The 13855-nt window shown below is 39.7% G+C and overlaps 1 protein-coding gene across 4 annotated transcripts; it reads left to right on the top strand.

Annotated features, from left to right (window-relative positions):
• Positions 1–1489: 1489 nt before the first annotated feature.
• LOC111262735 (uncharacterized) lies at positions 1490–12781 on the top strand. Of its 4 annotated transcripts, XM_086969427.1 has the most exons (6): positions 1492–1913; positions 6771–6854; positions 7927–8015; positions 10397–10594; positions 10798–10955; positions 12189–12781. In XM_086969427.1, the coding sequence occupies exons 4-6, from the start codon at positions 10457–10459 to the stop codon at positions 12262–12264; spliced, it is 372 nt and encodes a 123-aa protein (XP_086825553.1). In that variant the 5' UTR covers positions 1492–1913; positions 6771–6854; positions 7927–8015; positions 10397–10456; the 3' UTR covers positions 12265–12781. The 4 variants fall into 4 exon arrangements, with proteins under 4 accessions (XP_022692964.1, XP_086825553.1, XP_086825550.1 ...); XM_086969424.1 differs by lacking the exon at positions 6771–6854; XM_086969429.1 differs by lacking the exons at positions 1492–1913; positions 6771–6854 and adding an exon at positions 7669–7687.
• Positions 12782–13855: the final 1074 nt, after the last annotated feature.

Here is a 13855-nt window from a genome sequence, read left to right on the forward strand (position 1 = left end):
AGTCTATTTTTAGGGTTAAGATGAATCCTATTTATATTCATTAAATCACTTATGTATGTTTTCTATTAGATAATTGTCAACGACAAGCGGAGGATTGCTCTAATTCACTAAGCTTTGAGCCTTTACCTCACCGGCGTATTCTACTTTTTCAAATAAAAATTAATAATTACGAAGTGAACCCTATTTTAACGCACGTATCCAAAATTTTTGACAGATTCTGTGCAGCCGAAGTGCAGCACAGAAAAACAAAGAGTCCAGTTCCTTTGTCCAGTTCCTTAAAGGATGGCTCTCTTCGATAGTATACTCGGGACAGAGACACATATAAAAATACACCCGTTTTAAATGCTCATAGAACATTTCACTAAGAAGAATTTATCTGCCTTATTCCGGTTATGTCTCTTAATGATACATGTTTCTGTCAGCGTAGAATCATACAATTCTGTTATTCTATCGTAATTTTCAAGCTAAAATGACGGTGTTAATCTATCGAGTAAAAACTCATTTTACTGCTCATTTATCCTGTAGGCAGCCCATGTATATTGTATTTTCTTTATAAAACGATTAGATAAGTTGTGTACCGTTGTTGTTACCACGCTAAATCTCTGAACGTGCGATGACACATCATAATAAGCGTAGATGTTTTGCAAGTTACAGTTACTCGACTCCGCATGAAGTCACGAGTAATCCTCCATTATACGACGGTGGCTATAGGAAGCCATCGTTTGCGCATTGATCCCGAGTTGGTTTAAAATCGCGCACATAATATATATATATGTTGAAGGTTTCGAACATAACAGTAATTTAGCACTGACTTCTATTGCTGGTAAACAAAGTACGAAGTTCTCTTGCTAACCCCTCGAGTATCACGAGAATTATCCGTGCTACGAGATAGTGAATTTAAACGTTGCACCTCTCACAGCTCGGCGTTAACTACCTCGTATGTAAAGTTGTTCGTGTGATTGTGAAGTACACTAGAATTTCACGGAATAATTGAACGGTCCTAAAGTATACAGCAGTATTACGGTAAGTTGAGCTCGCGTTATTCATTATGTACTCTGATACATCCTTCATTTTTAGCTTGGCGAACCAGCTCGTTCCACAAACGAGCAGCACATTCTATAAGAATCAATGGCCGGGAATATGTGTTACCTCACACATTTGCTGGTGGCTGTAACTGGATAGGACAAAACATTGTTTCGATGTATAAGAAGGGCGTTTGGAAGGTGCGCGAGTGTTGACTATAGAAAAGCTCAGCTCTAGTCTCAATGGCAACAACAATTTTGTCGCAAGTGATATTGGGCAGTCGGCATAATAATAGCTACAGCAGCTCCCTCTCACAAAGCGGCTACATCTTCTAACTAAGCGAATCCCGCTAAGCCATAGTTTGACCGTAGCTGGATTGGTGAATGGTGGATGCGCACACGGCCCGCAAGAGGCAGTGGCTGGCACGGGAGTACGTATTATAGCTTGTGCTGTTAGGTGGTGATGGTCACATGATGATGCCATGACGTTGCCGCCGCTTCTAGTCGTCGTCAATAGGAGACGGCGGGCGAGGCAAACAGCGGCAGCCAACTCACCGGGCTGGATGTATAATTTTAGAAACAGGACAGCAGTTTGCTGACAAGTTGTTTTAGGTGAATCGACGGCTGCGTCAGCTGGCGAAAAATCTAGCCGTCAGCATAAAGCGAAGCTGAAAATTCATTCGTTAGCTTAGAAGACAGACGGCAAGTGCCTACTGGCCGCTACGTTGTCCTGTTGTTTTTCTACTTATTGTACACGTGAACTGGGAGGGATCATTGGAGGTGACTGCCAGGTTCCACGGGCGCTCTGAGTATAAGCGACGACACGAAGTAGATGCGACCAGTGCTTTCCGCTGTGGTTCGTGCGTAATCGGAGCCTCTGTCCGTCGAACAGTTGAGTGTGCTTCTCATACGACGTAATGAGTCGCATATAATTATTTCTGTAATATGTGTGTGTGGTGTTGTTTTGAGTTTTGATATCTGAAGCTGGTACACATGTAGGCTGACATAGAATACGTATATAAGCGTAAGCTCACATAGCGGTCAGCCACCGATGGCCGCAAAGAGATTCCGTTTAATGTTAATTCTCAAATATCCTAGGATATCAGAAAGTTACGCAAGAAACGTCACAAGGAGTGCAGCAGCAGCAGCAGCAGCAGCAGCAGCAACAGCAAGCACATGTGCAGAACACGCACATTTTGGTTCAGGGCGTTATACAATAGAGCTAAGTCGAATAAGCATTCATCCAAACGAACAATGAACTAAAATGCCATGACATATTCAGTGCAATATGACCAGCACATGGACGGCAGGCGTTCAAACATGTGTTTCTATTGCCTGTCTTCAGGCACTCGAATGTGCCACCAGTTTAACGAAGACACAGCTTCACCGCATCTTTTGTCGCACCTCAATACAGGCGGATTCGCAGTCTGGATGGGTTTTCGAGAGGAGTCGAGCGCAGATCCATTCAGTCACCTGTAATAGCTTTTTATTTTACATGCCCCTACGTCCTGGCTTTTACGTTTCTCGTCATATCACCGTTAAGTATTTTATCTATCTACGCTCGAGTTCGATCATGGACCACAACGTTCCCCTAAGATTAGCAGTGCAAGTACGCTACCCACTAGGCTATCGTATTCTATATACCTATTTGCCCATAGCCGAAGCAAAGCCACAGTATAAATAACTGACTTGAGCTGATACAATAAATAATAGAGCGGCCCGTTTACCATCGTTAAGTTGCAGCGTTATTGGCGCTTCCGTCCTCGCTGAAGCGCGGAGTGAGTGTATAGCTGAACACTGACTTGGCGTCATAATAGTCACCTATCTAAAAACTCTGTTAGCAGACTATACATAGACCAAAAGCACTAGCGTGCTCTTCATGTACTAAGAAGATATCGATCGCTAAGAAGAACGTGTCAGAAGACGTTAATGGAATTAGCCTTTAAAGGATTTCATTATAAACGATCATCTTCGATATCGTTCATTCGAATTACCATTACATCAATAAACGCTCGGCTTACCTGAACATGGCCTACGATTAATTATTGAATTTGTTCCATCTTGGTGGCACTTGTTACCTGCGTAATGTCACATCAATTCACAGCGATGTCTCCAAAAACAACGCTGTACTAGCGGCACAGAATAAAGGGGCAGCTATCCAAGTTTCTTGGCGCTTCGAGGTCTGCCATTTTGGCCTAAGGAAGATATATTAGGACAAATAGCAAATAACTGTAACAATTTTTAGCGCCAACTGCTCCTTTGTACTAGTGTGTCTGCCAAGTTACCGATGTACACATGTACGTGTATAGTGGTAGTGAACGGGCGGTAAATGAATAAGCAAAACAGTAGAAAAGTTTTCCGTCCTTGCACCAGACCGTGAGTAAGCAGTCAAGTAATTGATGGTCGCTTACCGCTGATCGTTCTAATCTTCTATTAATCCTCACTGAAACAAGCATACGATATTGCTATCGCTATTGAGGGGGCCATGTTGACGGTGTTACTGGTACAATCAAAATCTTGAAGTCATCTTGAGAATCGCCTCCTTTAGAACGTCACCAAACCATATCAAAGGCTGAAGATAAAGAAAGAACCATGAACTCTTGAACGTATTTGTTAGTCAAGCGGCCTGCCTAAATATAGTAGAAAGAATCCAGCTAAGTCAACACTGGTCTGAACAGCTCCAGCAGAAAGAATAAACAGCAAACCTCAATACGTAAAGATCTCCAACACTTGTTACGCTAGATCCGCTTCCAGCATAAAGAACTGCTATAAGGAATTAGCGAAATAGATATAGCTGTATATATACTGAAGATCTGCTAACGTTGAAGCTTTTTTTTCAAGCTTAGCACTGGCTAACGACCAGACCTGAGTAGACTTTCTAATCTTTGACGATTTAGTTTTTTTACGATTCAGCATTGATATTGTATTATAGTAGTCCGATAAGGCACACGCCCGTTCTGCGTCTGATGCTTGCATATATGCCAAGAAGTAGTAATTACTATTGTTTTTATTATTTATTTATTTTAAAACGTTTGAGTTTATTCTCGACACGCAACAATTCTCCTGCACAGCCATTATTGCAGTTACCAGCTGGGTGTTTCCGCATTTAGATGCGTGGAAATATTGGCCTTTGCCTTGTATCTGTAAGTCAAATTTTACATAGGCCCATGGCGTAATACCTGCACATGCGTGCAATCGTGAAAAAAACAGCATTTGCACACTAGGGACATGTGAAGTGCCCATGCTTATCGAGAGGATTTTCTCTAAATGGAATTCTCTAGTGAACGTTATGCTGGCTAACGATATCTGTAAACACAATTTTATTCTTAGAGCCTCATACACATAAGAATGCTGATGTGATAAACTCTGCTGGTGTTTGGCCTAATTGTGTATGAGGCATTCAAATGCCTACATAACCTGTTCTTAATATTCCAAAATCTAGCAAAGGTCTATGCAAACGCTCCATTATAAGGGGAAGCAAAAGCACTTAACGCTATTTAACTTTGCACAACTTGTGGCTGGTAGTATTCGGGACGCAATGAAACCACAAAGACAGAAGAAGGGGCAAAAATGAGAACGGAAGTGTTTCCTTGTCCCTTCTGAAAGGAAAAAGAATAAACAAAAGGACATTTTACAGAACAAGAATATAAACATAAAATCATTGAGGTGAGACATTCATAAGGCTATGAGGTATATTATCTATAGCGTTCTCTATTCGAATAGCGAATTATTCTGTCATTACCGTGGAACTGTGGGGTGCGGAAGTCTCGTAGAGTCTCGTATGTTGCCTATCATGCAATTTTAAGACTACGTCGAGATTTCAACAATTTTCCCATTAAAGAAATGATTGATCTTTTGAAATTATATGGTAATCTGTGGGAGAAGTGTATGCCGAGTATGGTGGATAACACACCTTTAACTGTGGCTCCTGCCTAACGTTTTCCGCCGTGATTCTTGCAATATCAGGTTGAACGTAGTCAGTTCGGTTAAGTAAAACTAATTTACCTAATTTCTTAGGTCATAATTGAGAGATATATATATATATATATATATATCTCGAGATACTTTTATCAGGTAGATCACGAAAATAACAGTTTATTAGCTATGACCTTTCTCTTGTACAAAGACATATAGCTTCTTGCGCTTGGTCCATAAAAATTTGGAGCAATATCTGATGAAGGTCATAGACAGCGGATCTATTAGAGCACGATGATTTGAGCCGTTCATTGCCATTTATGCATGTTTGAACATAGCCTTAGCTTCGTAAAACCTTTAGTATATTAGGAATACAAAACAGATGGTAGGTCAAAACTTGGTTTTAATCCCTTGATGAACTGGGGTGTTCCCGCACGGAGATCGATCGGCCGACTGATTCGTGCTCTCCGCTGGAGTCTGAGAACAATCTTGAGATAAATAGCTTTGGGTCGAATCTATTACTATAAATTTGCAAGAAAGAGGCTTTTCTGTATTGCCTCTATGGCGTAGGACTCATATACCTGGGATAATTTTGAAGTCCAATAGCCAAAAAGTGCTAGTAGCTAAAGCAGATGGGGTTCCATCGCATGTGCAGCCACTGTTGTCCTCCTGCGCTTCTTCGCTGCATGCAACAAAAAGTTTCTGCCGTTGAACGAAGAGAGTAGTCCGAGCTTACTAAAATTATTTGCGTAGGCAGACAGCGACCTGACGAGATAAAGAGCGCGCTTTAGTAAACAGTCCTTTCCCGTACTTAATCGCCGCAATTTTCGTCAGATTTACGATTAAATCGGGATCTACCGAGATTTCATGCCGTTTATCTAACGCTTGTGAATATGGAAAGCTCGCATATATAACTAAGTCGTCGGCGTACAAGATCATCTTTATAACGTTTTGGACCCTCGAATCCCTGTCGGTAGACCCTTTAGAAGCGCCTAGAACTGTAAAAGGCTGATGTATCCCCTACGCGAAGTCTGTGATCTATGGAAAGGGAAACGTGTTGTCATCGCCGATGCTCATCTGATTTTCCTGAGGATATTCCTCTTACGTTACCAGAAACCTCAAAAGGATGTTTCTTAACGCCGAACTGAGGGTTGCTTTGAAATCCACGAGTATGTCTAGCATTTTCTAGCACATACTTTTCTTTCCGGTCGCAGGCTACGAGATTGGCGTGTTTAGGAGAAGCATTCTGTAGGTGCTCGTTCTTTATATGATTCAAACTAGCTGCCTTACTGGGAGAAAAAGAGATCCAAAAGAGTATAGATGATATCCGTCAGTAAGAAATCAGCTTTGATGGTGTCTCTTGTCTCCGCAAGAATTGTCTGCTCCCAGGCCGACGACGTCACACTTCCTTAACCAAACATAGCGATAAACCATAATTCAACAAATCGCCATTTAATATGAAGCTGATACGTTGTAAGCTTCGTATTGGCTTTTTTTTTTTATATAGATATCTTAAAGTGACTTAACAACGCGTGTCGTCATATTCGGGGTTTAATTGCTAGTAAATGATAACACGAATTATTTTACTCAGCTAGCCTTTAATCTTTTTTTTTTTTCGGTAAAACAACCGGGTGACGCAAATGCCAACTCTCGAAAATACTCTACTAGCCACAGAATGATATGCGAAGAGGGATTATACAGGCTTCGATTCTGTTGCGCTTCTTGTTTTTGGGCTGGCTCAAGGGCCCGAACAGCTTTCTTGTATTTTTAAAACTTTGTTGCTCGAAATTTATTTATTCGTATCGTCACCAATTATGTGGTATTATATTCCAGTATACTAGACGGAACAGTACTTTACGTATGAACCAGGATCAACTGGGACCATTTTAAATGAAGCTCTCTCATTTACATGAAAAGGTAGATCGGTCACACTCAACACTTGAATCATTACATCGGTCGTTTACGACCGTTTCATATTGTAACACACCTTTGAATGCCAGCATCGATGGGGTGCTGTATAGGATCTTTTCAAAATACGATACTTTTGCCGTATCATTAAACACACGTCCACGAATGTCTTACGTAACGTGAATAGGAAAGGGAAGAATAATTATTATCTTTCATTCTACATATGTTCTCCTATATAAGAACTATATGTTAACTATATGGCCCATTCTGTCGGTGGCCATTGAAAGGCTTGGCTATATATTAATTGACCATATACAAAGTGTCTATTGGCTGCATATAGCGCCAATATTATAACGCACTGTATGTTCTGGATTGTGCCCACATGTGGGCTTCCAATACAAATTTTATTCGAAGGCTATACAGGTACGATAAGTTAGCTTCCCAGCCACCTAACGGGTTAATATAATGAAAATTCTTTTGTATCAATAAGCGTGCTAGATAAGTTATTATTAAAATGAAAATTAAATTCATTTAGTTTTATCATTTGAAATATTTCTTTACTCGCTCTTTGTACATTTAATAGAGACTACCTTAAAGGCAAGACCCTACGACTAACGAGAGACCTTGGGCTTATGTTATCATCAGTAGCTTCACTTTGTTATTATGTATATCGTAAGCTTTCAGTCATTGACGTTATTTCTCTTTTACACGCGCGTCTTCTATAATTCATTAGAGTTAAATTAACTGTATTGAGGAAAGTAAAATTTATATCTTCTTTTAAGCCAGATGCAGCTTATTTCATTTCTAATTATTTTGTCTCCAGGTAAACTTTACGAAATAATGTAAGTAAAAGTACTGCATAAATAAGTTACGTTAAGCATATAAATAATAATTGTTTAAACAGACTCTACTCGAAACTTTTCAAAATAGTGTCTAAACTTCGTTCATCATCATTGAAAAAATTGGCATTTATAATTCGTCTCGCAGATTCACTTCGGTAGAGCGTCTCGGTTTCAAATAGTCCAAATAGTAAAAAAGTTCCGCAGTTTAAGTTTCATACTGGCGTTAAACATTGTTTCAGACGGCTGGCCTTAAGCAAGGATGGTAGTGTGCCTACGATCAATTTCGAAGTTAGGCCGTTTCATCACTGCGTGCCTCCAACTTTAGTAGGTAAATACCTTACCACTACACCGTCGCATAGGCGAGTACAAAAAGATGGGGACCCATTTTCTGACTTCTTTAATTTAACCTGCAAGAACGACTTTTCTGGCCAACTAAAAACTGTTTTCTATGGCCTCAGAGCGAAGTTAGGACAAGCGCTGCCCTGCACCTTTTTTATTTGGTGAACGGTCATTGTTCTTAAACCGATCTACATAGTTCTTAGTTTATTGAGATTCACATCATTTTGCAATGACCAAGGATGCTGCAAGGATTTATAAACAAAACGTAACAAAACACTTTTTTCGTTTTCCCACAACATTTCCAATATAAAAGGATTCTTATTGTATGAACAGCTTGTTTTTACAAGATAAAACCTAACAAAATCATTAATTATTTTTTATTATTTTATTATTATTTTTTTTTGAAAAATGTTTTTTTTTCTAAGCAATTTCGTCCTAAGCTTCAGCATAACTTGTTTCCAGGGTCTAATATTAACCTGATCGTAGTATTATCTAAATGGTCTTCAGGGCCAAAGGGTGTGACGCACTTGGATGTAAGAATTCTACTACTTTAGCGGCCTCTTCGCGATCCTTAACAATAGATCGCATTTTGTGGCTTTCTCCGCGTGTCAGCGTTTTTCTGGTCATTTTTAGTCCACCAAGAAGATCAAGCTTGGAAAAAGACCCATCAGAAAAACGAACAGTATCTTCTACATAATATACGAAGACTAGTAGGATCACAGTGATAATAAAATTAGCGTCGCAGACAAATTGCATGCATATATATACTAATTACCATATATATACGTATATATAAATCGGTGAGTTATTCAGGCGGAAAATGTTTAGTTGTCGGACGGTAGTAGTCGCGCGGCTCAAAACAGAATACAGACTGGCCATATGTATGTGTGCGTGCCCTCCGATGGTTTTTCTGTTGTTGAGGCCGTCGCATTTGTTTAAACTGTCCGTTCCCGGGTCCCTGTAAGCCACCAATATTTACTTCCCATCACCATCCTTCATGACGCGTGAAGGCCATTCATTCAGGTACGGCGAAAACAAAACTATATTTGAAAAAGCGTCCGCTGTGATCAGTGACGACAGAAAAATTTTGGCTGAAACAACGACGTCACTACTACTTCTACTGTATCAGCTAGTGCCGCCATGCCGTTACCGCCATCATTTGTCACTATCTTCGCTATTACTGCAATGATTCTATGTTGGGTATTGCGTTCCTATAAGTGAAGCTTTAGCTCAATTGTGCAGCCCAACGTTCGGTCTCCGAAGTTGCTTTGATAGATACCACGATGTTACTACTATACGAACCACTATACGAACTATAGTGAGAGAGACGGGTCTAGCTTATTCAATAGGGAGACAATATTGAAGGAAGGGTACCGAGGGTGCGCACGCACACATCCTTCATTCGCGCAATGAGAAAGATCCCGGTATGTTGAAAGACGCTGATGTTGGTACAAGCGACTACACACCCTGGAAATCGCGTCGTTGCTTTGGTATCATTATGTTGTAGTTCTATTGCAGTGGGGCATCATGCTGGCGTTCTAAGCAATAGTAGTTCTCACCTCTTTGCATGCACGTGTAGAAGAGACACAAGCACTACGCGATTATCATGGACTTAAGTTGGAACGGCAGTAATGAGGTTAAAGGTGTACACATAGGCGCTGATGGGTTAGGTTTACTCCCTTCAATGGGAATGGTTAGTTGCTTTGGTCGTAATTATGGCGGTGCGTAATAATAATCGAAATCTTATAAAAGCGAGCAAGATGTTTTTGTTCTATATTAGCAGCAGGTAATATTGTTGTACACCAATGATGATTAGTAATAACAAGAATAAAGCTTACTAAAAAGGCGTTCCCTAACTCAATTCTACTCATCTGTGCGTAAACGCTATGTTTGTGTATTTATAATCTTTACATGTTATTTTCTAGTAGATTAGGTTAAACATTACCTCAACTTATTTAGAACGTTTACTGATCTTTATTATCTATTACTGTTACATATTAGTATGACTTCTTTTTTTATTTAGCAACCTACCATAGACAGGTAAGCATTACGGGATAATTAACGGAGCGTTTGCAAAAATTAGGTGAAAAATTAAGTAAAAAGAAATTCAGATCGAAATACATAATATAAGGCATTCGAATTTGCCACGAACTATATCGGAACTCATGTCCACCTCTTCTCGCGTCTTGAGCTTATCTGTATGCTATCACCTCTGGCATAGGACACCTAACGAAAGCTTATTATTTAATATGAGCCGTAAATAGAAAAATGTTTGGGTCTAAATGCAATGCATCGAGGTCGATAGCAATAGCTAGAGTGCGCGCCGCTTCTGAATGATGTACAGTCGTTTTTTCTTCGATATCGTTTTAGTTGGGCAGGGTTCCGCCGGCGATCTCCGATGCGCACGACCTCGTTGTACTGGGGCCAACAATGGTTCCCACAGCGAGCGACTTACGGTGCGGATCGAGCTCCTGCTTTCCGAACCGGACCTGTGAAACTAGCACCACTGCGAATTCCGTCGAGAACTCTACCTGCCGTTCCGGTTCTACGGACCCGAACATCGACAATGTGAGCCGCGTGGTTCTCGTACCTAGATGTTAGACATAACACAGACCGAGGGCAAGGGGTAATGCAGGATTTGAAGGTAGCTTGAATCGACCTTGACATTCGGGTGCGAAGTATTAAAGTGCTGTGTACTTTCAGTTTTCAAAACGAAGCGACCGATGATATGAAACTAATGCATTTCAACTTCATATCCTATTTGAGTGCAGAGCGTTCATCCTGTAGAAGAGGCTTCGAATGCGATCTTTATTGCCAGCGTGTCTTGTGCCGTAATCCTTGTCTTCTGTATCCTACTGGGATGTGGTGTTCTTATTGTACATAGAACCAAAAATAAACGGCGACATCATGGAACCTACAGTCCCTCCAGGTAAGAAATAGACGCTTTGGTCCCATAGCCGTCGTAATAGCTTTTTCGTAGCTTAATTATCACTTCAAATTGATTTGGACTAGCAAAGTTTGTAGTTGAAACTGACGTATTCCACAGTCACAAAATCGTTAACCGTCGTACATCCGAAAATGTTTTTAGGAACCTTCTGTTCACTAGCTACTCCACGTGTAGCATCGAACCTTTCATTAGAGCGCCAAATTTACCTACAGATATATTGAGCTCTGTCGTTAGAGGAGAAAACGTATTCTCTTACACTCTTTAGGGAGTTTTGCTTCTTGTCACAAACGTTATCAGTATCAAATATTTGTTATCGTAGTCTTTAAGTATTTAGAATACAGAGCGTAAAATTCAACGGTTCGGATACTTTGATCGTAAGCGGACGACACGTGCGGACGTTTTTTAGTTCGTTGCAACAAATCGTGTTATGATCAATGAATGTATCATGTAGTAAAGCGTCCTACACTTTACCACGTACCATAGGAATGAGATAGCTTTTCTGTAGCAATGCTCTTTGTAAATTTGCTGGAAGCTGCTAAACGCATACTAATATATATATATAAAACTATTAGAAGAAAACAACTATTGAATAATACGGAACTAGATAACAAGGGGCTAAATAGATTCAGTTTGCCGCTTAAAAAATGGCTGGTAACACTAAATCTATGTGAAAAGATGTTTTATCTGCACAGATCACACCTAAACGAATGCGTCTTTCGAACGGGACAATGTTTGCAACTACTGAAAACAAACCCAACTGGTAGTCACAAAGTATGGGCATTCCAATTCTTTCAGCGATTTGTTTTAGATACTTAACCCTCATGGCTCTACCATTCGAGCTACATTTAATAAAACGTGGACGTTCTTTGCGACAATTGACTTTCAGCTATACCAGTTTACAACTAGTTATCTAATTCAGATTTTTATTTTATTAATAAAAAAAAAAAAGAGAAATATTTTAATCAGAAATAGAAGCAACGAAATTACTGGATTTGTGGGCTAAAAGACTCATTAGCTCAGAAAGTCCGGAGGTGAAGTCATTGCAGTACAACTACAGTTCTCCCGTCTGTAGATTGCATCCGTAAATCCGTAAAACGAATTGTATAGGCACATAGACAAATCAACAATGTCACTCCAAAATGACAGTTAAAACAAAATCCTTATGGTTCTATTTAACAAAAATCTGAATTTTCCTGTTGTTCTCGTGCCTTTCAGGGAGGAGCAGTCTGGAGGACGACGTATGGAACTTTGTCAAGTACTTAAACCGCCTCCTATCGAAAGACTCATCTGAAACAGGCTTAACTGTGAGATCTTACTTGGATAAATCGATTATATACCGCCTTATTTATTCCGGACGGCCCGATAAAAGTACATAGCAATTTTGTTGTGTATTATTAGATGGCGTCGTTACCTTGGGAGAAGATGATTGTTGAGCGTTTTTTTAATATGAGCCGTAATTATTAACGTTTGTAACATGTTTTCCCATTATAGTACCAGATAATGTTGTTTGTTTTGTTACGATCAACTATACATTTTCAAATTACGAAGTAACTACCCGATACAAAGCATATGGCAGAAAAAACTCGTTTCGATAACGCACAGCGTACACAATCGTGGAGTCAAGTAAAAGATGCTCAAGTTTCCACTTACTATAGCTCCTTTTTTATATGAGAAAGTAACAGCTCATAATATCTAGCTGCATTTTATTATGACACAAATTACTTTTGTAAAATAAATAAGCAGTTAACTTAAACATTGTGTATAAAAACAAATAAATCATGCGATAAGTACGCCTTAGTCATGCAGCATCTTGCCGAAAACTTTTTAACTTTATTAGTCAATATTTAAGACGCACAGATTAAGACGATCATTGAAAGAGCTTGAACGTTGAGACGTAAAATTGCTCGTATAAAGTTGATTCCAGCATGGAAAATTTTCCCTTGAATTCGGGTTTCCGCCCGTCTAACCATTGTATCATTCTAAAAGACCTTAAACTCTGGAACCTGGACTACACACGTTACGAATTAAACTTGGATAGGCGATACATTAGTCTGCACGAATCAGACGTAGACGTTTGGCAAGCAGATCTATAAAACCGTCGGCTAAGTGTGAGTTTGTAGTGCGTTAGCTGTTTTCCACGACACTTGATCCTATATGTAAGGATTACAAGAACTGTGCCGGATCGGCCAATGGAAGCTCATCGAAGGTTCAAAAATATGACGCATTGAGAAGGAGTAATCTTTGTTTGGCGTAAATGACATTTTTTGCTATTGTGGTGTTGAAAGCAAGTGGACAGGAGTTTTCACAACAGAGCTTATGCTAGACATAATCTTCGCTGCGAGAAAGGGAGCAGCATAACTCAATGGAGGCTAGTTGACTTCAGAATGGCAAATAAAGCGATCGACGTGTTAAACGCAAAACGCTCACGTGTACACGTAATACGTGTTGGTTAGAACCACTTGACAACTTCTTACCTATTCGCCGGAACTGCAGGCCTGCCCAGTTTTTTAAAATTTGTCCTGATGTATTTCGTCGTCTATTTGTTTGGTGCGGAACACGTTAGTTCTGCATAATGTGGTATTTAAAGTATCGTTCCAAATTAAAATGTAAAAAAAGATGATGAAGTATCATGAGGCTGCTGAAATGATCGCTTTCGACTGAGAGTCCAATCTATCTGTAAAATCGATGCCGCAAAGTGATTGGATCAACACATAACTTCAGTTATGATATGACGAATTTTGTTTTTTTTCTTTATATGTCATCATTCGACAGCAGACATGTAGGATAGTTAGAAAGTATTATAAACGAAAATGTGAATCGGACGTAAATGCTCAATTTTGACATTTCTACTACAGTTAGTCTGTATAATACTCTTTTACACC

Source organism: Varroa jacobsoni, unplaced genomic scaffold, assembly GCF_002532875.2.
Source record: "Varroa jacobsoni isolate VJ856 unplaced genomic scaffold, vjacob_1.0 scaffold_74, whole genome shotgun sequence".
In the NCBI taxonomy this organism is placed as follows: Eukaryota; Metazoa; Arthropoda; class Arachnida; order Mesostigmata; family Varroidae; genus Varroa; species Varroa jacobsoni.